This window comes from Symphodus melops, assembly GCF_947650265.1.
Source record: "Symphodus melops genome assembly, chromosome: 19".
In the NCBI taxonomy this organism is placed as follows: Eukaryota; Metazoa; Chordata; class Actinopteri; order Labriformes; family Labridae; genus Symphodus; species Symphodus melops.
The window spans coordinates 16,984,683-17,010,991 of NC_136709.1; the positions used below are offsets into that span (position 1 = coordinate 16,984,683).

Sequence of the window (26,309 nt, forward strand, 5' to 3'; positions counted from 1 at the left end):
CAATTTAAGTCCACCTTTATTCATAATTTACATACCTTCTGGATATTAATCATCAAGGCAAGTTGTTTGTTCCATGATGAACAACAACTCATTCACCTCTTCAATCACTAAGATAAGAAATGATGCTTGTTGCTGGTGGGTTTTACTGCATCATGAGTCAGATAAGGAACTTTGAATAAAAAGTGTGTAATGTTCCTCTAACACGCTGATAATGAGGTAAAAACCAATCCAAGCTAGTACTCTTTAGCAGGACAAAACTAATGATCAGTCCAAAACACTCCATGAATAAGGTTTCTAAGGTTGGCTTGGGGTTTTTTAGGGTTCATTTTGGTATTTATATGAATGTGAGTCCAGAATTCCACTGAGAATTTAATTGTTCCATATAAAAGTGTGGGAAAAAAATATTTCTTCTGTTGTTAGTTACACATAAAAAAATGATTTACATACTTTTTTTTTAGAGCCATTAAAAATACAGGACATCACCAATACATAATATACAAAAATAATGCAAAGTCGTCCTCCAGTTTAGCACATTTAGACATTGTCATACATTAATTGTATTGTTCTTGCACCAACACATATACAGTAAAGCTTGAAATGCAATAGAATGATGATGGCTAACACAACATTTGGAAGACACCATAGTGACAGAAATGTTGCTTCAGGTTTTCAGGTGGGCTTTTGCATGCTTTGTATAAGTGACTGCATCACTTAAGTTTATGGAGTCTGAGTCAGGTCAATGATGGTGTTTTTTGGTGCCTTGTACAAACCCAAAGCTGCTACCAGAAAGCTTTTCTGGACTAGGGAATCCAACATGACAAAGAAATAGGAAAATAATCCAACTCCTTTAACTGTGGAAGACATATTTTTAAGTCAGTGTCAAAAAATAAAGACACAGGTATGGCTTTTTCCGGCACACAAACTGCACTGCCCCAATACTAGGCTGTAGTACAGCACAGTATTTGCACAGTGTAATTATTTCATGCATGTTTAAAAACCACAGGAACCTGTCTGAGTGCATGTGTGTTCATGACAACCACAACATAACATAACCTATCTACTAAAGGTGACAGTCTCTGCACACACACTCCTCACAATCTTCTTTTAACCAAGATGTCTGATATTCAAATTATCAAATTACGTCAGCAGGTGTTTAAAGGCTGCAGGAACTTTTTCATAGGTTTTGGGAACTGTTGTGTTTTGCAACTCAAGAATTGTGAAGTATTTCGAGGAACCTGTTTGGCTCCTGCTTCAGAGTTGCTACTCCAGCATCATTGTGTAGCTCTCAGGGAACTCCCCTGGTGGATAGTTCCTCTTTAAAACGTCCCCGGATCTGTTCGATCTGAAAACACCTAATACTTATATTATATTAAAAAACACGCTTAGAATCTGTTTTTAAGCCAGGGTTGCAATACTAGTAGTTTTTTCAACATTTTATTACTTTGAAAACCATTTAATGCAACACAGGAAGAAACATTGCAAGCTGATTTTTCTGCCATCCTTGAAACACCCAGTAAGATTGATGCAGTGAGATAAATAACCTGAAACCTGTCTATCTGAATCACATAATATCTAAAATAGCCTTAACATAAACTTCCTATTTACCTTACAATGTCAGAGTTTCAATCTAATTTAATTGGTCCCTTGCTCTCCTGAATGTTGATTCATATTTTACTTCTCTGATAGTCAGTATGTTCATTTAAACCCTTCTCTACAGCTTTTGTGAACATGCGTCAAACGACTCTGAGATTAAAATCATTGTAAATGTAATGAAAAAGGATTTGAAACTTTGCAACGGTGATCCTGTGTACGTGACACACATTCTGCAGTAACCACTTCCAGTGTGCTAAGGCTGCAGCAAATAGAAAACACAGACTTGTCGTGTGCAGGTTGAGAAAAAAGGCACAAAGGTGAAAAATAAGGAGAGTAGAAAGAGTTTGTGGCTTTTGAAAGATCCCATCCCCAGCAGGTTGCTGATGGTCTTCTCACATAGAACCAGTAGAAGATGCTTGCTGGTTTGGCGGATCTGGCTGTAATTGGCTTCAGCTCTTATAGTCCTGTGAGAGTGAGCTTTAGCGGTTGCTCCTCATGGCCTCCTTGGCTGCCAGGATGAGCGGGGTGAGGCTGGAAAGAGGCTTCGCTAGCTTCAGGAATGGGTGCTGCAGACAGAAAGAAAGACAAGATGTGCATATGTGACATAAAAATATAAAAAGTAGGTTTGACTGTTGCAAGGATAAATTCTTACCAATATCTAAACCCGCCTGAATTTCCCTCGGGATCAATAAAGTATCTATCTATCTATCTATCTATCTATCTATCTATCTATCTAAACATCAGTTATCAGCTCTTTTCAGACTGCTTTTTCCCCCGCAAAAAGGGCCATAAATAAGCTCAGCCGTCATCACCTCCTTGTACGTTCATATTGATTCTGTGATGGTGTAATATTTGTGTCCCAGTCTGTGCATTCACATTGTCTTTCAGCATTGTGCTAGGACGGCACAGAGGGAGCTCCTCATACACACACAGTCAGACATGCATGCCCACCCAGCACTGAGCTCCCCCTGCTGGCTCCGCTGAAACTGTCTGACCTCTCTAACGCCTCTCTTACTACCGTCGAAGGTGAAGCGTCACATTGGTGTAAATATCGCAGCTTGACACAGCAGTCTGAATAGCGCTATTTGCCATCTGGTTTAACAACAAAAATAGGTTGCATCCCTGATGCCTTTAAAACCTTTAGTTTTTTTTCTATAGGCAGAGTGAAAGCCTGGTCTACCTGCAGCAGTTCTCTGCCTGATCCTCGTTTCTCCACGTCCATCTCCAGGCAGCGTGACAGGAAGGACCTGAAGACCGGAGACAGCTTCTCTGGACTCTGCAGCTCAGGAGTCCCATTGGTGGCGATTAAATATAAAGCCTAGAGATCAACGCACAAAGACGGTGTCAGTGAAATATGGACGCCATTGATCCCAGTTTGTTTAACTCATAATGCTTTCATTTACAAAGATGACCTAAACGCTGGTTTTCAAATTAATTCCCAAGGAAGTAAAAAAAAAAAATAGCTACACTTGGGACATACATTTATTAGCTTTAGGCCAAGAGTTTTAGTGATAAATTAAAGACTAATCTGAAATGTGTCCATTAAAAAAAGGGATGTGTCTGGTCATCTGTTTTTGCATAAAAGTCTGTGGTTCTTCCAGCAGACACTCACTCTGAGGGGATTCTCATTGAGATACGGAGGCTCCCCCTCCACCATCTCTATGGCCATGATCCCCAGAGACCAAATGTCTACTTTGGGTCCATAAGCTTTCCTGGTCACGACCTCTGGAGCCATCCAGTACGGCGTCCCCACCATTGTGCTGCGTTTGCTCTGCTCCGGAGTGATCTGGGCACAGAAGCCGAAGTCGGCTGCAAAGAGAGAAAGGGAAAGTGTTTTTAGACTGATTTTGAAACAGTTCGGATTCTATGTGAATATACACACTGAAAAACGCGTTTAACTCGGTCACAAATGTACAACACATGTCCCTTACTGAGCTTGACTGATCCATCCATCCCAAGTAACACGTTGTCACTCTTGATGTCTCTGTGGATGACCTGGTTAGCATGAAGAAACTCCAGAGCCTGCAGCACCTGGACGCAGAGAGAGGGGGTACAGATGAGAATCCCAAACACATAAGCATGAGACATACTCGTGCCCACTCTTTCACACACCAATAGGTGGCAGTGTTGTGCAAAAATAACAGAATTGCAGTGTATGTCCTCAAACACAGTGACCATGTAAATAAACGGTGATAATGGTGCAAGCTCAGAAACTATTTGGACACCTCATCAATCAAATTTTCTAAGTCCTCGATGATGTACAAAATAAGTTTCAGGAGGGTAATCTGAATTAAAAAGTTGTTTCTTTTAGTTTTAGTTCCTTCATCGATAAAGGATGAATCTATTAAGCCCTTAAATGTACACATGCGGATGCTTCGATAAAGTTACAAACCTCTTTTCGAATCCAAGTCGTCTAAAAAGACTCCTACCTCTCTGCAGACTGCAGCGATCTGAGCCTCATCCATGCACGTCTCCGTCACAACATCGGTCAGAGAGCCACCAGCCAGATACTCCATCACCACGAAAAGCTCGTCTCCTACGAGGAAACTTAAAGTAGACACAAAAACACGTCCATGACGCTCCCCGCTCACAGCTGGCACCATCGGATGCGTATTGTTTCGCGTGAGGTGTGATTTACCTGTCTACGAAGTTGACAATATTTGGGTTCTTCATCTCCTTCATGACCAGGATCTCATTGATTATAAGCTCTTTCTTTGGCTGCTTCTGCAAGTTGATCTGTTTGATGGCCACCTGGAATGCAGAACACAAAACCTTTTAACTGTGGGACAGCAAACACCATAAAGTTACTAGAGTAATGCAGAAAAAAAAAAGAAGAAAAAAAACTCAAGCTGCTTATTTTAAAACGTCAAATGAATCACCCATAGAGAATCGTTGTCATGGCAACGTGCTTGTTTGACAGCTACCCCACAGCAGACGTTACAGGCATTAAAAAAATAACTGTATAGAAAATCGCCTATGATGCTGACGGTCATGTTTGCTTTGGTCATAAAGAAGCTTCAGCATTAATATCAGTCTGTTTCATAACCAGCAAAAAAAAATAAATAAAAAAAATCCTCACAGGAGCTTTAAACTTGTGATGTGAAGAGAGTGAAATGATTTGGATCCTGGCTGGATTTATTTAGATTATTCAATGGTAGACTTTTATCAGGAATTCTAGATCAAGAACATGAACTAAGGAATTTAAAAGACAAATCACCAGAATAATGATCATTTTATGACAAATTACAAACATTACATGTATGCTAGGAAATCCTATGTTTGTTGATGTTCAGTCAAACTTCATCATCATGTTAAGCAGAAGCTTGATAGTGTTTTTATAGTGGCTTAAAGAGTCTTAAAAGAAGTATCCTCACCTCTTGTCCTGTGGCAACATCAATGGCTGTGTAGACTGTACCAGATGCCCTGAAGGTGAAAAACAGACCTTTTCATATTTCTTTTTCAACTGTAACTCTGAATATATTGTCAATCCTACACAACAAATAATGGACTTCTGGTCAACGTGACACACACACACACGCTATTGGAAATCCTGCTGTTTAAAAAAAATAAAAAAAATAAAAAAAATCTTTCCTTCCTCCTGAATTCTGACTCACCCCTGGCCGATCTTGTCATAGCGAGTGTATTTCTTCTTAGGATCTCCAATACTGACAATAGTTCCTAGGAGTCACAAAGGAAACCAGTGAAGTCAGTGCTACTGCAGCCAGCGATGTTATCATTTCCAGTGTGTGTATAACATACTTAGTTTCTCCATAATCTCCTCGTCCGTCATCTTGCCTCCCTTTTTCTTCTTGTCAGCTGCCTTAGAGGCTGCGTCTCCTTCTGGAGCTGGAATTGGGTCGATCACCGACCTCGTGTACACCTGACACGACACAGGAAAGACAAAAAAATGAGGAATACTGAATGAAGACAAAGTCAAACTGTTTCAGACTTATTCATTCATATTTTCAAAAATCAACAACAATATATCATAATCTTTTGATGTTGACCCACTGATTTTGTGTGTTCAGGCCGGGGTGCCACAACAGGAGGTGGCGCGTCGTCATCATCATCGTCGTCGCCATCCTTGCGACCCGACGGGGAAGTCCCTGTGCCCTGCTTGCCTTGCTGCAACAAGCGGGAATATGTACACACATGAAACATTATGGCAGCCAGAATTAAGCTCATTGTAGTCACATTACTGTTATGAAAGCAGAATGAAAGGATGAGAGGAACAACTCACCGACTGCGAGTCTTTATCTGAAAAGAATATAATGACAGAGGTGTGAGTCTGTGCACTTTAAAAGACTTTCAGAATCAGAAAGATTTATCCAGCTGCTCTTACAGATAACATATCCTAAGAAATGTAGTTATACAAATTCACAGTGGAATAAATAGAGACATTAATTTCAATGGAAACAATCATTATCCAGTTTGGTATCAGGACTGCAAAGCTGAATCATTAAACAAGTTGATGATCTGTTTAGATTTAGATTGAACAGTTGAAAATAAGTACTAAATAACGGAAGATTTATCAGCTGAAATCTGTTGAAACCGACCTGAAGCGGAAAAGCTGAGGTATTTCTGTTTTCCACTGGTGGAGTCGTAAAACTTGAGAATGTCGAGAACGGCCTGGGGATTCTGCTTCTGTTCTGATTTGCTGATATTAGAGGTCTGAAGGAGGCGGGCCCACTGCTCGGGCATACCCTGGACATACGGAAAAAAAAAAATCAACACACACACGTCAGTGAAAAACTTTCAAAGCAACATCTCTCCATAAAACAATGTGATGTTCCATCAATGACGAGTGCAGATACAGAATGGCCTAAATCTTACCGTCAGAAGTAAGTGGTACTTGTAAGTCTTTATACATTTAGTGCTTTTAAAACAATTTGGTACAAGGTGCTTCACAAATGAAAAAAGTAAAAACATACACTAAAAAAAACGTGCAAAAAAAGTAGGCATAGGGAAGGGTGTTAGACTACATGAAGGCTTGTCTGTACAGGTGAGCTTTTAGGTGCTTCTTGAAAATATCTGAAGATTCTGCAGATCTGAAAGTTGGAGGGAGTGTTCTGAGAAAAGCTGCTTCTACGAAAGGGTCTTCTGAAATCACACACATGGGTTCAAGTTGCCCTAGTTGATCCAATAATACAACATCTGCAATAATCTTGTGGCACAACAAGAGCTGAAACTCCCAATCTCAAATCATTTTTTGACTGAAATCTGCATCTCCATATAAGGAAATGTTACCTCATGCCGTTCAACAGTTAAATGGTGGGCAAGTTAAAGCACAAGAATTCACTAAATAGAGATTTATATAGCGTGTAATGCAAGACCATTGCCCACATATTTTTAGTAGAGAAGGCATCGTGTAAAAGAGGCGTCCAAGTGCTGCGCTCGCTTAACAAGAACATGATGAGTAAATTGATGTGATTCTCTTCTCATGCATTGATAGATGTTGATGAGGCTTTTTAAAGAGGACCCGCTAACTTGTTGTCTTCTATTTCCAGTCTTTATGCAAAGCTAAGCGAACCAGCTGCACTTCTGCATTGGCTTCTTTTTCCAACGCTAGAGGTTGTCTCTTGGGTGCAACAATAGGAACTTAGTAAAGAGCTCACACACAATGTTGGAGATTAAAATGAGTGCTTACAGTGAACTCTCCGGTGACAGCATCAAAACCAACATGGATGGTGTGTTCAAAGTCTGACGGGGACGAGATCTCAGGTCTGTCCTTGTCCCGGTCCTTCTTCCTGCCCCCTGCAGATAAAGGTCAAGGGTCTGTTTTGTTGGTCATCTACTGCAGCGAATGTGCTGCTTTTTCTCCTGATGTGCGTCGATAAAACACGAGTGTAGTTCTTTCAGTCGCTCACCTTTCTCGGACGCAAACATGGATATGATCTTGTTTCTGGACTTCCTCTCTTCTGGTACCGACGGCAGCGGTCGAGAGCTGTGATTTGCTGACTGGGAGTCTTTGGTTCCTCCTCCTTGGCTGCTCATCCTGACAGGGGGGGCGGGGGGCTTGTCCTCACACACTCCGCTGTCACACATCTACTCACGCTGACACCTGAACACACAAAAAAATTTTAAAAGTCAGATGAGTTTTACTGCCATACTTGTTCACGGCTTCTTCCTGTTTTTGTGAATTTCACAATGCGTGTGCAAGCCTCGAGCTAGCCTGAGGAGCTAGAGTGAAGCCATTGTAAACACAGTATCGCTCAGCGTACACCACACAGAGTACGATAGCAGGGAATGCCAAATACAAAAAAAAAAAAAAAAAGAACTCACAAACCTTAGAATCAATCCATGCCACAACCTGTGGAGAAGCACGGCGTGTTGCAGAGAAGGGAACAGAGAGTGTGAACAGGAAGCAACGCTGAACGGGCAAAAGTGACGTGTTGAGTCTCGTTTAGTGTTACCAATGAATGAGGAAGGAAAGGATGCAGAGAGAGAGAGAGAGGAGGGAGGAGTAACAGATGACTTAGTACAGCCTTATTCACACATGCACCCTAAACATTTCAGAAAAGTTTGATCTTTAAATCTTCCTGCTGTTGTTTCATCCACATACATTCCCTCACAGTTGGAGGTTTTCAATGTAGGACATTTTGATGGATGGGTGTCTTCGGAGGCGAGACATGACTTTAAAAAAAAGGACTTCCCAGAAGTGTTCATTAAAGATGACAGAACAACTGATAGTTTTTGCCATTGTATCAATGCCACATGTTATTGAACGCTGCTGAGTGAATGAGTGTCCGTGTCCCCTCGCTGGCTGTGAATGATCATTTCTGCTACGTTCACTCATTGGCTCTCCACGGACTGTTCTGGTTTACACGTTGTATCCGGGGGGGCTGGTCGGAAAAAAAGTTTGGATGAAGTTGAACCTAAATGAAATTCTTAAGTATGGTTCTTATGCCTGACTTCAGCATCTCCAGTTCCTACTTCGTCATTCTCCTCCTCAATGTTTATCTGAAGCCTTCAAAGAAAGCTGAATGAGTCGGAATCCACTCGAAGTCTCTGTTTCTTGCCTACTGCTCTGAAGATTGCTAATAGCCTTTTTACACATGCACAAAACCTGAACTGTGTCAACATTTTCAGATGAGCTGAATTTGTGAACTCAGCACGTAATATTCAGATATGACACGTTGTTTGTTTGATTAGTGATACAAAATGTCTCAGTTACAAATTAATAATATCCAACGCCCAAATATCTAAAAAAAAAAAAAAAAAAAAAAAAAGTCAAATATTTCAGTGAAAAAAGAGAAATTAGAAATAACAAAAACATGAATAAATAATGGTTTAAAGCAGACTATCCCTTAAATTGGGAACCATGCGCTGAATTACAAATCAATTTAAGAGGAAACGCTGCTGTTCGACTTGGTAATGGAATCATCAGTATTTACTACCGAATAGTGACATGTCTTCTGATAAGAGCCTGACTGATATGGGATTTTTGTGTCCGATATCAATATCAGGGAGAGAAATCTGATACCTTGACACAAATGGAGTTATCAAACACTTGTGGAAAAGATTCATAACGAAGACAAAACAGTCACTCAACTGGAAAGTTGCGTGTCAAGTCACCGCTTGACACTATGTGTGCTGCATAATCCATTTAGTAAACTCAGGCGGTGAAAGAGAACGGCTCGTGTAATACAGTGATACTTAAACTGGTGAACTCATCTGGACAGATCAGCGCTTATCAGTGAAGAAAGTATCTGATGCGATCAGTCACTGGATACGTTTGCGTATCCAGTGACTGATCGCATCAGATACTCAGATACTGGATCGGCCGATATGTTCGGGTTACGATAAAACAACAAACGGTGAAGAAAGAATTTGACTTTGAAGAAAGAATAAAGTGTTGTTGTTTTTTTTTTTGCTGTTTGTTGATTTGATTAATTTCTCTGCTTTTCACTTCATTTGATTTTTAAATGTAGAGATTCTGCTCAAAAGAAGGAGTCAAAGATTTCTGCTCTGTTCTTGATTTAAATAATGGCTTCACGACTACCTCACATGCAAATGTCATCCAGTCACCTAATATGGTAAAAACTGAGATTGTAGACATGAGCATACACTATTATATACACACACACACACACACACACACACACACACACACACACACACACGCGCACACACACAAAACCAGGCACAAGCGCAAAAAAAAAAAAAAACCCTCAACCACAACACCACTTACAGTCTTGCAGAGAGAGCAGTGTGACTGACTCTAAACTGCAGACTTATTTTTGTGCGTGACATCACAGACAGGAAAAGGGAAGCAAACAAAGGTTTCCTCACTTCCTGTGTCTGACTGTGATGACACAGCGTGTGTATAAAACCCGGATAACAGTCGTGGCGGCTCAGGTAAGGCATGCCTGTGACCTCTAATTCACACATGAAACCTGCTCTCTTGCAGGTTTTATTTAGCTCAGCCCGACACAAAAAATCAATGAACAACCCTCAGAATATTAGAACATCCTGAAATAGACTCAGGTCATTAAAGTGTTTACCAGTGAGGTTACAACGCAAAAGTCATTGCATACGACTCGTCCCGTGTCGTGGCAGCAGCCCCCAGGTCACATGTTGAAAACACATTTTTTAACATTTTAGCGTTATAGCATGAGTCGGACTTTACAAAAAAAAAAAAAAAACACAACCTAACCAGCTCATCCGACTCCGGAAAAAGAGTTTGCTCAAGCTCTCTTCATCTCCTACAATGTCAACTCCATGCTGTCATACAAGCTGCAAATGGCCTACCCGTTTGTTTCTTCTTCTGCGTCTCACAGAAGACCAGAGAATCAATAGACACTTCCGAATCCAAGCGGGTAAATCCAGCTCTAGTTTCTCGAGTGCTCATCAAACTTAGCTCTCGCTGATTCTTTACGTCTCTTCGTCTTTCTGTTCTGCCTTCTCGGGGCAGGTCTTAGCAGGCTGCCTCATTCCTCCGCGAAGTTGGATGGGACAAGTGTATTCTTGCCTTGGCAGGATAAAATTAGACCCAGTCCAGTGTTAATGTGCATTTTCAAAGCCAGTGTGTGTGTGTGTGTGTGTGTGTGTGTGTATATGTGTGTTGGACTAAGTGTTGGGTGCATGCAGGCCAGGCTGAGACAAGTTGTCTCTTAGTCGGAATTCCATAGCTGCAGGCGTGTCCTCCTGTTCATCTCTCACACACACACACACACACACACACACACACACACACACACACACACACACACACACACACACACACACACACACACACACACACACACACACACACACACACACACACACACACACACACACACACACACACACACACACACACACACACACACACACACACACACACACACACACACACACACACACACACACACACACACACACAAAGCTCCTCCTCATGCAGTCTCCGTCTCATACACACACATTCCCTGCCCTAAAACACCCCCCCCCCCCCCCCCCCCCCCCCCACCACCACCACCACCACCACCTTCGCCAACAGGGGCTCCATTGTGAGCACTTGTTGAACATCTTTAGCGTAGCTTGGAGCGCAGATGTCTGAGGGCAGCAGCAGAGAAACAGAAAGGGAGGCAGGCAGGTGCACACGTCAGCACCGCGGGCTACAGGCGTGTGTGTTTGTGCAACTGAGCAACTCCCTAATGCAGCAGACCTCAGCAGAACATGTCGATCACGAAAGTCAGTCATTAACTCCAAAGAATTACTCGTCATGTCATTCTTAAACCGCACTTAGCAGAGAGCGGCAGTGGTTCCATTCATGGGAGACGGGGGGCTTAAAATTCACTTCACACAAGACAGAGAGAGAGGATCATTAACATCCTTTTACACAATATTATCTTGACTCCATTATCGTATCGTATCATCGTAGAAATCACTTCATGAAGCTATTATTAAAGGTTGTTGTCAGCAGATTGACTGATTAACTGATACAGCTCCACTGATGACGATGACAGGCCGCTCATTTCCTTCACGTTCCTGGATCCTATATTGGTAACCACGCAGACTATTTTGCATCCAGATGGCGTCCAACTGCATCTGTCGTCTGTTCTCAGTTGACAGAGCCTCCCTTTTACCATCCATCTGTCCTTCCTAATTTCTATTCCTCATTCTTTGCTCTCTTGCTGCATCAGAGTACTTTCTATTCCCTGTGGCTGGCAGCCACCAAGGGAAGCCCACTTCCTCATCCTGGAACTCCCCGAGCTCCAGAAGGGGGTCACAGGACCGAGCTGGCCAATCAGAGCGCAGCAAACACAGCCACAAAGCTGTTGACAGGAAGTGGACAGCAAGCCTTTTGTATTCAGCTTCTATAAAAGGAAATATAGTGGAGGACTTCCTGGAAGGAGTGATGAAGCCATAACACACGCAAACATGCACGCACACATGCACGCACACACTCTCTGCACACCTCCACCTTCATTCATTCACTAAAACCAACACATAATTACACACACACTCACAGAGTAAAAACACACGTCTATGTACACTGTCTGAGCTCTCAACCTTCTTCAGTCACCTCACTGATTATAGGTCCGGCAGTGATTGAAGAGTAAACACACTGCCCAGCTGCACGCCTACACTGAACACCTTATCCTGTTATTCAAACAGCTGCCTCCACCTCTATATATCACCGTTTTCATGAATCAAATCACCAACCTCGCTGTCAAAACTTCCCTGTACCTGTAGAAAAATACAAACCCTGGAGTCACAGTCTGCTAAGCTGGAGCCTGAATGACTGCTTCGGTTATACCTGCAGGACGACCAGTTCAACATTTCTAAATGCTGCAGCTTTTATGGGGGTTGTATGTTCAGACCAACACCAACTCCTCAATCATTTAAGAGCATGTGGTTATTTTACATGATATTCAAATTGCTAATTAAGATCAAGTGCATACTTAAAGCACTATGCATTCAACAAATGTCTGCTTTTTTTAAAAACTTTTTCTTATGTGTTGTTCAAACTGTAAGAAGCCTAAATAAGAATATTTGGTTCAATTCAGACTGTGAGGATGAACTGACTGTATCTTCTACCTTCCCAACATGAGGGTCTTTTCAGTGTCTCAAACTGCCAAGATTATAAACAGTGTTCTTGGTGGAAGCCAAGGTTCTGTTTTCAGGGATTCTAACATAACAAAGGGAATGATAATCAAACTATGTTTACATTTTTAAGGTTCGATGTGAGCTAATGTGTAAGTTAGAGAAATGTACAGATTCTGTGGTATACATTCAGAACTTTCTACACAAACTGTCCTCAGAGGAAAATCTTGTCCCTGTAACACTGTTTGAAGATAAAATGCGAACTGAGAAGTGAGGGTGATGGAGGGCCCACAACAGTGGAACAGTGAAACCCTCCTGGTCACCTTTGTGTTCCAGGGACCCTTTTTTGTGTGTTTGTGTTTAGTTCAGAAAAATGCAGAATAAAATTGTTTCACTTCTCCATCTTCTAAATTTCACTACCAAATCTACATAATGCAGATTTAAGGAGACATTTCTAAACACTTCTAAATGCTAAGTCGTGAGGATATCAAGACGGTTTTTTTGTTTTTTTAACATATTTGACATTAGAAATAATAGATTCTTTCTCAAACATATGCTGCTAAACATCAATTTCACCAATGATAAAACCATTAGATAGGCTGTCAGAAAAAAGACATTTCTGTTCACTACTAGTGGAACAGAAAGTCCCTGTACGCAAGCATTGGTTGCTGTTAAGGAAAAGAAAGAAAGCCACTCTGAATCTTCCTGTCTGTTGTGATTTAATTTTATTCTCTAAAGAGATAATAACGGTGTCTCCTTAACTATTACAGAGATCTACTGGACCAAAAGCAAAGATTTGAAGAAGGCGTTAACTAATTAAAAATAACTGACTCGTATTAAAGTCTAATTGACTGACTAATGAATGAGCAAATTAAACTCACCGGTTGCTGTCAACCCCAAAAAGTAAGTAGCCGTACTGCAGACAAACTTCCGACACTCCGCCCCGTCTCTTCTGATTTTTCTCACCGGGTCGAGTTAACATTCAACGCTGAGATTTCTCAAACTTCCACATCGAGGACGCACAGGAATAATACGATGTTGTGTATTAAACACTTACACTTTATTCCTGCCTCCTTTCACAACACAAGTTGTCTCTGTCCGCTCTTTTAGCTGAGGCTGCGGGGAGGAGCCTTGTTGAATATCATGGGAGGAAGCGGAACGTCGTAGAAGCAAACGCTGGAATGGAATCCGAACCTCTCGGCTTCCGTAGAGCTCATATGGCTAAAGTCATAGCTAAAGTGTGCAGGACTGGTGAAGTGTACTGACATGGGAGCGGAAACGAGCTGAATGTGATTTCAAAATAAAATGCATGGATAATGTCTAGGGCTGAGTGAGTACGGTGGCCCTTAAGGTGAACTGTCTAAATAGTTCACCTGCTGCAAACATATATTTCACTGGTTACTTGTTGTGCAGCCAGAATTGTGCAGTACTCCAGTCCAGGAATTGGAGCACCTTGAGCATTTAGGACCCTACTGGTTAGTTGTTCGAGTAAAAGGCAACGCAGGCAACTACATTCAAATATTTCATCACTCAAACCTATTAAACACATTTGTACACAGCCTGATAATAAACTAGTCTTAAAAACAAACCTTTTATTTTGAAGGTGAGTAGCAGGAGTTGCAGAGTAACTACTGCTGACTTGACTCATTCACTGAAGCTGGCTACAACATCAGGAGCAGAAACAAGAAGCAAGAAGCTCATCTGATAAACATCGTCCGCCTTTCAGAGGAGAAATCAGTACGAAACTGTACTAAAAAATGTTTTTATGTCCAACTTTCTGTGTGATGTGATTGTGCACGGAGCGCTAACACAAAGCTTCTTAGGATGTGTGCTAGTTATCTATGAAATGTGTTAGAGCCGTAAATCAAAGTGACGAGTGATCAGTTACTCTAAAAATGATCAACTAAAGTATCGGGTTCATTAAGAGACACAAAATGATGTTTGTGCTCCAACACTGCCTGTTGCATGTTGCTTTGGTGAAGTGTCTGTTACACACCTGAACTTCTGCAGATGTGTTGTCGTCTGTATCCGGATGGGACGATACACTCAACTCTCAAGAGATGAACTGAACAAACATCGAAATTGGCAATCGACTAAAATAATATTCAAAAGACGGTGTCATTTTATCCAATTGGTGCATCTCTAGTTACAATCATCGGCTCAATCAATGTTCACCTTCGAGACAGGTTTTTATGGGTTGTGTGATCTGTGTAAAGTTGCTTTCTTGGGTCTTTTTAAAAAATGTTTACTTACTGTGTGTGTGTGTGTGTGTGTGTGTGTGTGTGTGTGTGTGTGTGTGTGTGTGTGTGTTTCTTTGTTTTCTGTCATTTGTCTGCCCTTGTGTGCTCCAGGTGTCATGTTTTCCAGCAGGTGGGGGTCCGGCTGGGACAGGTACAGTGATGTGGACCTCTTCTCAGACCGGAATGAGTCCAACGCAGAGACCCTGTCGCAGGCCATCAGAGCCGCAGCATCTGAGGAGCCAGACGCAGACGGCAGCGTGCTGTTTGGCAGTCTGAAGGGCACTGTGGTCGGCCTTAGATATTACACTGGAGTGGTGAGGATCGACCAGGGTCACCTCTTCAAACGCAGTGACATACTAGAAGGCCTCAAAGTGATCTTACATGACACATTTGATACTCTTGAAATGATCTATGTTTGGCTCTTTGCACAGGTGAACCGAGGGGAAATGGTTGGTTTGGTGCGTGAGCCTCAGAATCAATACGACCGCAATGCAGTGATGGTCGCCAACATTTATGGCAACCAGGTGGGTCACATCAAGCGAGAGCTGGCAGCCGCTATGGCCCACGTCATGGACAACAATTTGGCAAAAGTAGAGGGGTAAGTAGTAGAGTGATAATAATATCCTCTGAGTTTCATTTCCTGCTGTCTTGTTGAAAGAGAGACAGACAAATGTTTCCTTTTCTGGTTTTATTCTTCGGGACGAGATCGAGTTATTATACACAGTTTTATTTTTCCCCCACAGCTGTTATTTCACATTGTGTAATTGCACTGTTTTTGCTCAGGTTATTATCACACATTGTCATCACACTGAGAGGCAGTCAGCTGTCCATTGAGTAGCTGATTTAGAATAAGACCAAGTGATTACATTGTGATAAAAGCATTGCACGTGTTATTTGTTGCCGCACCAGGGTGGTGCATTCAGGGACCAAAAACTCGTTCAACATGCCAGTGATGCTCTCCTTCTGGGGGAAAGAAGGGAGCGAAAAGGCTGTGGTTGAAAGCTTGGCACGTCGCGGATATAAACTCGACACAAGCGGGAACAAATCAACAGGTAAAACAGATAAAACATGCTAAACCTTCTGATGTTGACTCTTTACCATGTAGCCCACATTAATTACATTATCTGTCATTGTCCCCTTGTGTTTTTGTTTTCAGGTGCAAATTCGAAATCATATAATAGTCAAGCTGCTTTTGCAATGGCATCGAAAAAAGGTTTGACCATCGCGCTAACAGCAGAGGAGGTAATTCACAGTTCATCCGTCAACCCTGCTGTTGATATGACTTCGAATTGGCATTAATTAAAGACTATCTCAGTTTCTTTTGGTCTTCTGTGGGAACTCCTTTCAAGTCACTGAGTGACTGTACAGTCTGACTTACAAAGCCAGCGTGCTGTCAAAAATGAACGTAAACCACATGGTCAGACCTCAGTGCTCCGAAGCTTACAGTCTCCTATACTTCATCTTTTAGTACATTAAAGACAGATCGTAACATTAAAAAAAGGTTTTTACCTTTTTCGGTTGAATTGGTTGTTCATCAGATGTGTGTGATTATAATGACTCAATCAAGTTATATGGGTAAACATAGGAGTCAGACTGGAAACAGTTAAAAAAAAAAAAAAAGTAATCAGATGAAATCAAGCAGCAGGTGTAATGTCGTTTTCTTCTCTTACACACTTTTTTTTTCTTTTAGCTGAAGAATGCATTCGACAACCTGTTCGAAGACTTGATGGAGAGTAAAGATGGAGAAAAAGAAGCAGCCAAGGTGACTATGAGATGAGTTTGTTTTTATCGTTTTGTCTAATTTTGTTTAATTGTTTCTACTCTCGCAATCATTTTGTCCATAAGTCACGATTTGATTGTTCCCGTTTATATGGGAATGATTGTAGATGTAACAAATCTGTTTTACAAGATCCTCATTCAACACCTTTAATGAAGAGTCTTCTGGCTGTTTTTTTCAGCATCAGCTGAATCGCTTTTTTACTTGGTGTTTGTTACTGTAGTTTTTGAACAATCTGCTTCCCACCTTAAAGCTTTCACCTTATTGTGTCCTACAACAGTTGTCTTAAATGGTCACATATTATGCAAAATAAACTCTATCATGTTTAGGAACACTCATTTCTCCCAAGCCTGTTTACAAACCCCCCAATTATGAGAAAAGTCCATCCTGTCCATCTTGTGACATCACAAAAGGCAGTGACTCCTTCGTCAGGTGGGGGACACTCCCACAGTTAGGTGCTTGTTCTGCCCTCTGAGTCGGCCTTTTCAACATTAAACAATAGGATATGAAAGCCCCTCCAGAGAGGGGCGTGGTCAGACACAGCTCATTTGCATTTAAAGCTACAGGCACAGAAACAGCCTGTTCTAAACAGGGCTGAAATATAGGGATTTATAGGCATGATCAAATGCAGGATCAGAGTGGATTTACAACAACAACATGTTTCAGGGACCTCTGAGACTTATTTAAACTTGTCGAAAAGGAGGATAATGTGTGACCCTTAACAACGTTTGTTGTGTATTTTTGTCCATGTCTCGGTGTTGTGATCATCCTGCTCTGTTCCTCTGCAGTCTGTGGGCACTCCTCTCCTGCTTCACCAGAAGCAGGCGCTGTCCTGGATGTGCGCGCGGGAAAACAAGTCTGTGCTTCCGCCCTTCTGGGAGAAGAGAGGGGATCTGTACTACAACAGCCTGACGTGTTTCTCTGCCAAAGAAATACCAGAGAGAGTTCGTGGGGGGATCCTGGCAGATGACATGGGACTTGTGAGTCACACACATTTAACATTCTCATATTGTAACTCTTAGAATTAAATATATTCTAATATCCTAAGTTTTTCAAAGAAATATCTTTGGGTTAATTAAAATATTTTGTTAAAGGACAAAATCAGGTCTTTAAGTCAAGTGAGCCGTGAGAAAAAACTCCATATTTAAGCACATTTGAGGGCTTTCTGAAATTACAAGAAAGAAAGAAAGAAAGAAAGAAAACAAGACAGAGATGTTCTAAGCAGACATGAATCCCGACTAAACCCCTGTTTGTGTGCTCCAGGGAAAAACTCTGACGACCATCGCTCTGATCCTCACGAACTTTCACGGTGGAAAGCCTCTGCCTGTGGAGAAATGTGTGAGTATCAGGATCATAATGCGCTTTAAAAAAAAAATAAAAAAATTGTATTGACACAAGTTCAACACATATTAAGTGTTTGCTTACATGTTTGCAGGAGAATCAACCGTCACCTTTTAAAACCAAAAGTAAACCCCAGATGGCCTCCAAAGCAGAAGGTTCTCTCGACATGTGATGAATAAGACGCAGAAGATTCGATGATTTGCTGGAAGCAGAAAAAGAGAGAGAGCACTAACAGGAGCGACTGTGTTTGTTTTCAGGGGATGGAGAAGGAGGGGACGAATCAGCAGCTAGTTCTGTATCATCAAATCTGTAAGGGGGTTTAATTTGAATTTATCAACCCTTTTTAAAATCAGTTACTCATTACAAAACATGGAAATAAAGAACGCAAAAGACTAAATCTAAACCACTCGGGCCACCGGTGGTATTATTTATTTTGTAGACTACACTTTAATTCGACTAATGATCATTTTATTTGTAATATTTTTTACCATTCAGTCAGGTTTATTACTAATTACTAATTTGATCACTTAAAATTCTTCTCCCAGATATGAAGTTTCTTCTTACATAACCTGGTGTATGTGTGTGTGTTTGTATGTTTGTGTGTGTGTGTGTATGTGTGTGTCAGTCCTCAGGTGGAGTCGGTTTGTGTTAAATCCCCAGACGTTGCAGATAAAATGGTAGAGTCAGAAAAAAGTAAGAACGAATCACCTGTGTCCCTTTTTTTTTTTTAATGATACAAGAGCACATTATTTCGTAATGCTTCTCATATATCTGCATTCATAAAAAAGACAAAATGCTGTTCTGTCAGCCCCATAAGCAGTGTGACAAAAAACACTTTTTAATATGTAACATATATACCTAAAAATCTACTGAGGGATGAAATCAGATAAAACAATTACAATAAAAATAGAATAACAGGACAGCAACATACAGTTAGAACCAGTCATTACATTTGTTGTCAATCAATCAGAAATGTCTGAGAGAGGCATATGTTTTATTCTTCTTCTTCTTTTCTTTTTTCGTTGCTTACATAATTCTTCACCAGAGTTTTTATTCACAGCTTCAAGCAAAGGGAAGATAAAAGCCACGAAGCGGAAGCCAAGTCGAGGTACAAGCCCAGTATACTGTTTCTATTGATCATATGTACTCATTAAGGGTTTATAGAAAATGAAGGAAATCTTGAGAGAAGTTCCCTGGAGCCCTAAAGAAGATATTTTCAGTATTCATGTTGTTGTTTTGTATGACTAAATAGTCGTTGAATTTGTCTTTTAATCATCGGTCTGTACTCCTAACTGCTCAGAGGCCCCTGTATTCTTGGAGGATCTGGACTTTGCTGTTGCACTCGGAGGTTCACTACCAGATACGGGCTCAAAGAAGAAGAGATCTTCCAAGGAATCCAATCCTACAATGAGTAAGTTTGAACTTTACCTGGTGTTTCATTTTCATGAATAGGGTTTAAATGTACTTGCGGAGATTCTTTCGTACCTTTTTTCTTTTTTTTTTTTTGCACATGCAGGTGTGGAATCCTCCATCCCAAAGAGTGCAGATGACTTATCAGCAAGAGCGACTCTCATCATTGCTCCGCTCTCTGTGCTCAGCAACTGGCTGGTAAGACACACACACACACATATGTAAGAACATCTTTCATGTGTTGCAATGCTTATGAGCCTTTTTATCAGTGTAGGCCGCTCAAGAAAGAAAAAAATAAAGCTCCTGTTGACTTTAATCAAGGCAATTATACATAGATTTAAACCCTTCCATCCCAGCTGTTAGCATGCATCAGATGTGTCTGTGTGTGTGTGTGTGTGTGTGTGTTTGTGCAGGACCAGTTTGAGCAGCATGTGCATGCCAACGTGAAGCTTAACGTCTATCTGTATTACGGCTCAGAGCGTAACAGGAGCAAGAAGTTTCTGTCCTCTCAGGACGTGGTGATCACCACCTACAACGTCCTCTCTGCTGACTTTGCGGTGAGTAAACTGAGGTCACATTTACAACTGATGCTGAGTCATGGCGTTCACGTGGAAATGAACACATGGTGGGGGGGGGGAGGGGTTCAATCTTTAATATGGGAACACACTGCCTTTTAAAAAAAATAGCTCAATCCTCTTATCCGTCAAAATATATCGCTGTTCTTTGGACTGTGTGTTTTGATGCTCAGATCGGTTTGCAGAGACAGGTTCTCCTCCTTTTATATGTTTTGTGCGTGTTGTCCTTTCAGAATAAGAGTCCCCTCCATGGTATCAATTGGCTGAGGGTTGTACTGGATGAAGGACACATCGTAAGGAACCCTAATGCACAGATGAGTAAAGCTGTGTTGGACCTAAAAGCTCAACGGCGCTGGATTTTGTCAGGTATATATTGTAGTTAATTTCAAGATAATGACATTTCACAAACGTTTTTTACATCTAGAATCAACCATGAATGCTCATTTTGAGTGATTGATTATCAGACCTAATGAAGTTACACAGGCAGCCGCAAAGCAGTTCTACAAAGTAGGTCAATTGTGTGTGTGTGTGTGTGTGTGTGTGTGTGTGTGTGTGTGTGTGTGTGTGTGTGTGTGTGTGTGTGTGTGTGTGTGTGTGTGTGTGTGTGTGTGTGTGTGTGTGTGTGTGTGTGTGCGCGTGCGTGCTGGGCTGCCGTCCCTCCAGGTACTCCCATCCAGAACAGTGTGAAGGACCTGTGGATGCTGCTGGCCTTCCTGCGTCTGAAGCCCTTCGATGTGAGAGAGTGGTGGAACAGAGTGATACAGAGACCTGCTACTCAAGGAGACAGAGCCGGTCTGCAGTGAGTGCACACACAGACTGTACGTGTATCACACTGCTGCAATGCACATACACCAGAGGGCGCTGTTTACTGTAAGAGAAAAAAGGTTACTGTCAGTAAAGTTACAGATGCAGCCTGACTGAGTGGCTGAGCTCACTTTTAATTTAGACCTTAGTCTTCATGCGGTTGTAATTTACTCTGTTTACGCCTTTTATAGTTTTTTTTTTCCTATAGTTTTCCTGATATTTTTTTTTTTACCTGTAAATGCTTTTTTGTTCAAACCTCTAAAGATTTAGGGTGTAATATCTTGCAGAAAAAACAGCTCCATATATGGCAGTTTTGTGCTGATCTTGGAATTGATTTCAAGGTTAACATAATCCTAATAGATGACCAAAATGATTAGCTGCAGATTTTGGCAACCACGACAGGAAAAAGTCTGTCAGTGTTTCATACTTGTATTGGTAATGCATCAAGCAGCTGGGACATTCCGACCAATTACATGTTGTTCATCATAAAACCAGTTTGAATTTCAGGGAATGTGTTTACCAGCTATTTTGCATATTCCACCATGAACAATCAGGCCTCTAACTTTGACGCATGATACCTCGTCCAGGAATCTTCAGACTCTGGTGAAGTGCATCACCCTGCGGCGGACCAAAAGCAGCAAGGTGAATGGGCGCCCCCTGGTGTTTCTGCCCGAGAAGACTGTGTGCGTGGAGCAGGTGGAGCTGAGCCAGTCCGAGAGAGAGGAGTACGAGCTGGCACGCAACGAGGGAAGGAGCACCATCAGAAAGTACGTGTGCATGTCGTTGACGGATCACTCCATTCTGGATTCGCATCAAGTCGTCTCACCTGCGTTTTGTTTGTGAAGATATGTTGCGGAGGGGACCGTCTTGAGGAACTACGCGGACGTGTTGGTCATCCTGATGAGGCTCCGACAGCACTGCTGCCACCCTGATCTGCTGGCAAAAATATCCTCAGACCTGGGTAAAATGTTGAGTTTGATGCAGGACCTTTCTGAGCACTTTAAAACACAAATCTGATCTTGAGGGTCACTTGATAAGCTAGAAGGCTTACTGGAGATGTTCATATATTTGTCTGGTGAAAAGACTTTTATTATAAATCTGATAGATTAACTGTGGCTGCATGTTAAAGAAGTGTACAAGCATAGCAATACAATTTAAAGTGTTACTATTTTTATGGTTACATGACATTACTGGTCCTGTAGAGATCTAGAAGTTGTTTTAATTAAAAGTCAAAAACATACAGTGTCCTCATTTCACAAGCAAATCTATCAAAAGTGTTTCTGTAGGTGCTTCAGCAACGCCTGCAGAGATGCGGCAGCGTCTGATCGAGAAGCTGCGGTTGGTGTTGTCCAGCGGCTCTGACGAGGAGTGCTCTGTGTGTCTGAACTCAGTCCGTCTGCCGGTCATCACGCACTGTGCCCACGTTTACTGCCGGCCCTGCATCGCCCAGGTTATCAACAACGAGAAGGCAAGTATGCTGGTCTTGTGGTGTTCAATTTAAAGATGTAGGAAATCTAGAGGTTTGCACACGCACCCCATCATTATCATCAATAAAGTAATATCCTCCTATCCTATCATGGTTCATCCAAACGGGCAGCTGAGGTGCGAATCCGTCGCTTAGCTGCTTTTTAGGATGTCATTCAAAAAAAAGGAGACAAGATTTCACTCTATTTCACCAATATTTACAGAAAAATACCCCCTATACCCCCTATTTACTCTGTTTTCCTGTGTGTGTGTGTGTGTGTGTGTGTGTGTGTGTGTGTGTGTGTGTGTGTGTGTGTGTGTGTGTGTGTGTGTGTGTGTGTGTGTGTGTGTGTGTGTGTGTGTGTGTGTGTGTGTGTGTGTGTGTGTGTGTGTGTGTGTTTGCTATAGGAAGCGGCACGCTGTCCTCTCTGTCGAAGTGAGATCAAGACCAGTGAACTGGTGGAATTTCCACAGGAGGAAATGGAGGAAGGGAAAAATGTAAACTCAGAGAAGTGGAGGACAAGCGCGAAGGTAAAGTGCAGTGAGGCTGCTGGAAGATAAAAATCAAAACAAAACGGATCACTGTTTGACTTTTGACCTTTAAAAAGGAAATAAGAGTTTGTTGGTTTTTCAAAATGTTTTGGTGCTATGAAGTATTTTTCACTTGCTTAGATCATTTTTTCATTCCCATTTATACCATTTAGACTCCTATTTTTTTATTTTTGTTATTATAATATATTTGAGTAATATAAATAAATATAATATATATTATTATATTATATGGGGCGGCAGTAGCTCAGTCTGTAGGGACTTGGGTTGGGAACCGGAGGGTCGCCGGTTCAAGTCCCGGCACGGACCAAGTCCGGAAACTGGTCTGGTAGCTGGAGAGGTGCCAGTCCATTTCCTGAGCACTGCCGAGGTGCCCCTGAGCAAGGCACCGAACCCCAAAACTGCTCTGGAGCGCTCTCTGTGGGCAGCCCCCTCACTCTGAGACCTCTCCATTAATGCATGTCACTAGAACCCTGTTTGTGCATGAGTGTGTATCTCGGCCTATGTGTGTGTTAGACAGAGTGTAAACCGAATTTCCCCTCGTGGGATTAATAAAGTGTAAATTATTATAATGATATTTTTAGCCAAACAGCATATATCATTTATTAGTTGTAGTGGAATTACTTCCTAGAGTTTTGAACTCACCTATTTGAGCTCATCTGATCCTGATGTTTGTGAGTCGACAGTTCAGAGCGACAGTGTGACCTTTATATACAAAGGGTGTTTGTTCCTCCTTGTCAAAGCCACGCTTTTCCACCTTTTGAATCCTGTTTTGGTTCCACCAGGTGCAGGCACTGATGGGAAACCTGCTCAGGCTGCGATTTGAGGACAGCAGCATAAAGAGTTTGGTTGTCTCCCAGTTTACACGCTTCCTCACCATACTGGAGACTCCTCTCAGGTAACACCAAGCAACCTTGTGTTGAAGAATTAAATATATGCTGTATTGCAACAAAATCTGTTCTTTGAATGTCCACTTGAGGCTGACTCCAAAAACAGGAATCTCCTCTGCAGTCTGCAGAAGTTTAAATCCTAATGCAAGCTCCTCATCGGAAAACAAATGGTGAAGCGAGGATAAATATTAGACAGACTTTTGAGACACCAATGCAGAGCTGGCTAAACACTGAAGCTTCTGTGCCCGTGACATGGCAACTTGCGTGCGCCTCGACTCTAAGGAGGAGGGGGCAGGGGGACACAGCTCTCTACAGTGTTTTGACTTAGACTGCAGTAGCCATTTTGTGTCTTGTGTCAGAGTTACATATTGCTCCTTTAAAAGACATTAAAATAAAAACAGGAAATATTTGTGAAAATCAGCCACAATCATAAACGAGGCCTGGGTCACCTGACTCCAAGTCTTTAAAAATCCGCTTCAAAGCATCCAACGAGACTATCTCACGAAGTTTTAGGTCTTTTTGTAATTTGTTCCAAAAATAATGGGACAACTTACAAAAAGACTGAAACACCTTTTCCCCAAGTTCATTTGGAACAGATGATAAGAAAAGACTCTGGGACTGAAGAAGTTAGGAAGGAAGCACTCCTAAAATAGCCTCTGGATAAGAATTCACCTTGTGGACAAAAATCAACCCAACATGTGCTCACAACAAGCAGCGATGAATGAATTAGTGAAGAACCTTAAAGCTCCATGACTTTTGACTTGTCTCTTGGTGTTATTGTCCTCCCTCACCTCCCTCACCAGAGAGCATGGTTTCAGTTTTGTGCGCCTGGACGGCACCCTGAGCCAAAAGAAGAGGACGCAGGTCATCCGGGAGTTTCAGAGCTCCGCTGCCAAAGGCCCCTCCATCATGCTCCTGTCACTCAAAGCCGGAGGGGTGGGGCTTAACTTAACAGCCGCCTCTCATGTTTTCGTCATGGACCCGGTAAGTCCTGAATCAGATCAGGAACGAAGCACCTTCACGTGTGCTGTCATCATGGCTTATTCTCTGCATCATGTTGTGATAGTGATTTTTGAGAGGCCTTGATTATTGTGTTTAGCCTGAATTAAATTGCTTTCTCTTCTGTAGTTATCATAAAAGGATAGGTGATGCACTTTCCAATAGGATAGTCATTCAATGTTTGAGATTCGAACAAGGAAAAGATCCGGCAGGTGAAAGCTCAAGTTCACCCACCCTTTTGACCTTGTCGTGACTAAAAGCGTTTGTGTCAGGTGCTTTGTCAGATGCATTGTTAACATAGCATATGCACTGTACATGTTGGTGACTAATCACAGATAAAGAGGGGACAGAAAAATATAGATAGAAGCTCGGGCTCCCACAGTAAATGCAATGTTTGATACAGTTGACTTTGTGTGTTTAAGGCTTGGAATCCAGCTACTGAGGAGCAGTGTATCGATCGCTGCCACCGTCTGGGTCAAGAGAGGAAGGTGGTTGTGACCAAGGTCAGTAAACATGACGTGTTTGTTTGCACTGTGTTTACTCTTGAAGGTTTTTTGTTTCAAGTTTTCTTTATCGGGCTCAATATTGTCCATTTCAGACCGGAGAGCCTGAAAAAATGTGTTCAAGTCGACTCTCGTCACAAAGAAAAATAATTTTTTCAGGAGTAAAGATAAAGTAAAGAAGAAGTTTTTTTTCTTCTTCTGGAGGGCAATGAGAATAAGTGCGGTCAGATGGGGCCCCCTAAGGAGGTTTCCTCCTGTCATTGCAAAATTTGCCCATTTTGGGCCACTTCTGCATTTTTTATTTTAATATGTCAGTTCTTGTGTGGACCCTTATTAGCCTGCCTTTCCTGTTGACAAGCAGAACCTCTGCGTATGGCTTAAAATAGTCATTCTGAAGTTTCCAGCTCGAGAGAGAGAGAGAGAAAAAAAGAGAGGACATATTTTATCTTGAATCTTTATATTTTGTTTTTGTTTGTGTTGTGGCAGTTCATCGTGAAAGATTCAGTAGAAGAGAGAATGGTGACGATCCAGAGACAGAAGCAGGACCTGGTGGAGAAGGCGTTTGGCTCCGCAAACACTGATAGAAAAACATCTCGGATTGATGACATTAAATCTCTGCTGGAGCTTTAAAGTGTTTCACAAGGAGAGCTGAACTGTTGCATTTACAGGAAGATGAAACCAAAAGGCTCTGACTGGTACCTGAGCTAACCCCTTGACTGTTTTCTTCTCAGACCATCGATCAGCTTATGTTAGAATACCTGCTGAGATTTTCTACACCTTGTTATTTTTTTTAAGTTGTGTTTTTGTACATTTAAAGCTGAATAGAGGAGTCTTAGTTTCTCTTTTACCAGACAAATGTTATGATAGTTTATTTCAGGATGCAACCACTGTGCAAACTCTCATCCTTGTTTTGTTTTTGATGTGTTAAACCTGTTTGTCTGGATTTGTTCATATACCGATCACAGGAGCTGGAAGTGGCAGCATTTGTCAAACAGCTGTGAAGATCTAATGTTCTGTTAATTTTTCCTCTGAAGTCTCTAGGTTTTTTTTGTTTTTTTTGTTTGGAGTTGGCATTAAAGGAAAAGTTTGTCACTAAACAAGTGCTTCAACTACAATTAATCCGTTTGGATGAT

At 41.7% G+C, this 26,309-nt stretch overlaps 2 protein-coding genes across 4 annotated transcripts; one reads left to right on the forward strand and one right to left on the reverse strand.

The window, feature by feature from the left end:
• LOC306840976 (serine/threonine-protein kinase PAK 2-like) lies at positions 1-13,780 on the reverse strand. Of its 3 annotated transcripts, none has more exons than XM_079370576.1 (15): positions 13,506-13,780; positions 7,461-7,654; positions 7,241-7,347; positions 6,150-6,297; positions 5,834-5,850; positions 5,605-5,718; positions 5,353-5,473; positions 5,208-5,271; positions 4,968-5,016; positions 4,232-4,344; positions 4,023-4,140; positions 3,525-3,624; positions 3,206-3,402; positions 2,774-2,911; positions 1-2,159 (listed from the first exon to the last, which is right to left on the reverse strand). In XM_079370576.1, exons 2-15 carry the CDS (start codon positions 7,636-7,638, stop codon positions 2,073-2,075), a joined length of 1,551 nt encoding a protein of 516 aa, XP_079226702.1. In that variant the 5' UTR covers positions 7,639-7,654; positions 13,506-13,780; the 3' UTR covers positions 1-2,072. The 3 variants fall into 3 exon arrangements, with proteins under 3 accessions (XP_079226702.1, XP_079226704.1, XP_079226703.1); XM_079370578.1 differs by lacking the exon at positions 13,506-13,780 and adding an exon at positions 11,417-11,765; XM_079370577.1 differs by lacking the exon at positions 13,506-13,780 and adding an exon at positions 7,880-7,988.
• A 73-nt stretch (positions 13,781-13,853) lies between these two features.
• On the forward strand, positions 13,854-26,276 carry hltf (helicase-like transcription factor). Its single transcript, XM_079370572.1, has 26 exons — positions 13,854-13,954; positions 14,282-14,361; positions 14,976-15,178; positions 15,296-15,462; positions 15,774-15,916; positions 16,021-16,106; positions 16,555-16,626; positions 17,430-17,621; positions 17,905-17,979; positions 18,077-18,137; positions 18,240-18,291; positions 18,608-18,675; positions 19,043-19,090; positions 19,283-19,393; positions 19,499-19,590; positions 19,806-19,949; positions 20,201-20,333; positions 20,631-20,766; positions 21,359-21,538; positions 21,617-21,732; positions 22,058-22,243; positions 22,648-22,766; positions 23,570-23,682; positions 24,478-24,658; positions 25,096-25,176; positions 25,663-26,276. Exons 1-26 carry the CDS (start codon positions 13,941-13,943, stop codon positions 25,804-25,806), a joined length of 2,997 nt encoding a protein of 998 aa, XP_079226698.1. The 5' UTR covers positions 13,854-13,940; the 3' UTR covers positions 25,807-26,276.
• Positions 26,277-26,309: the final 33 nt, after the last annotated feature.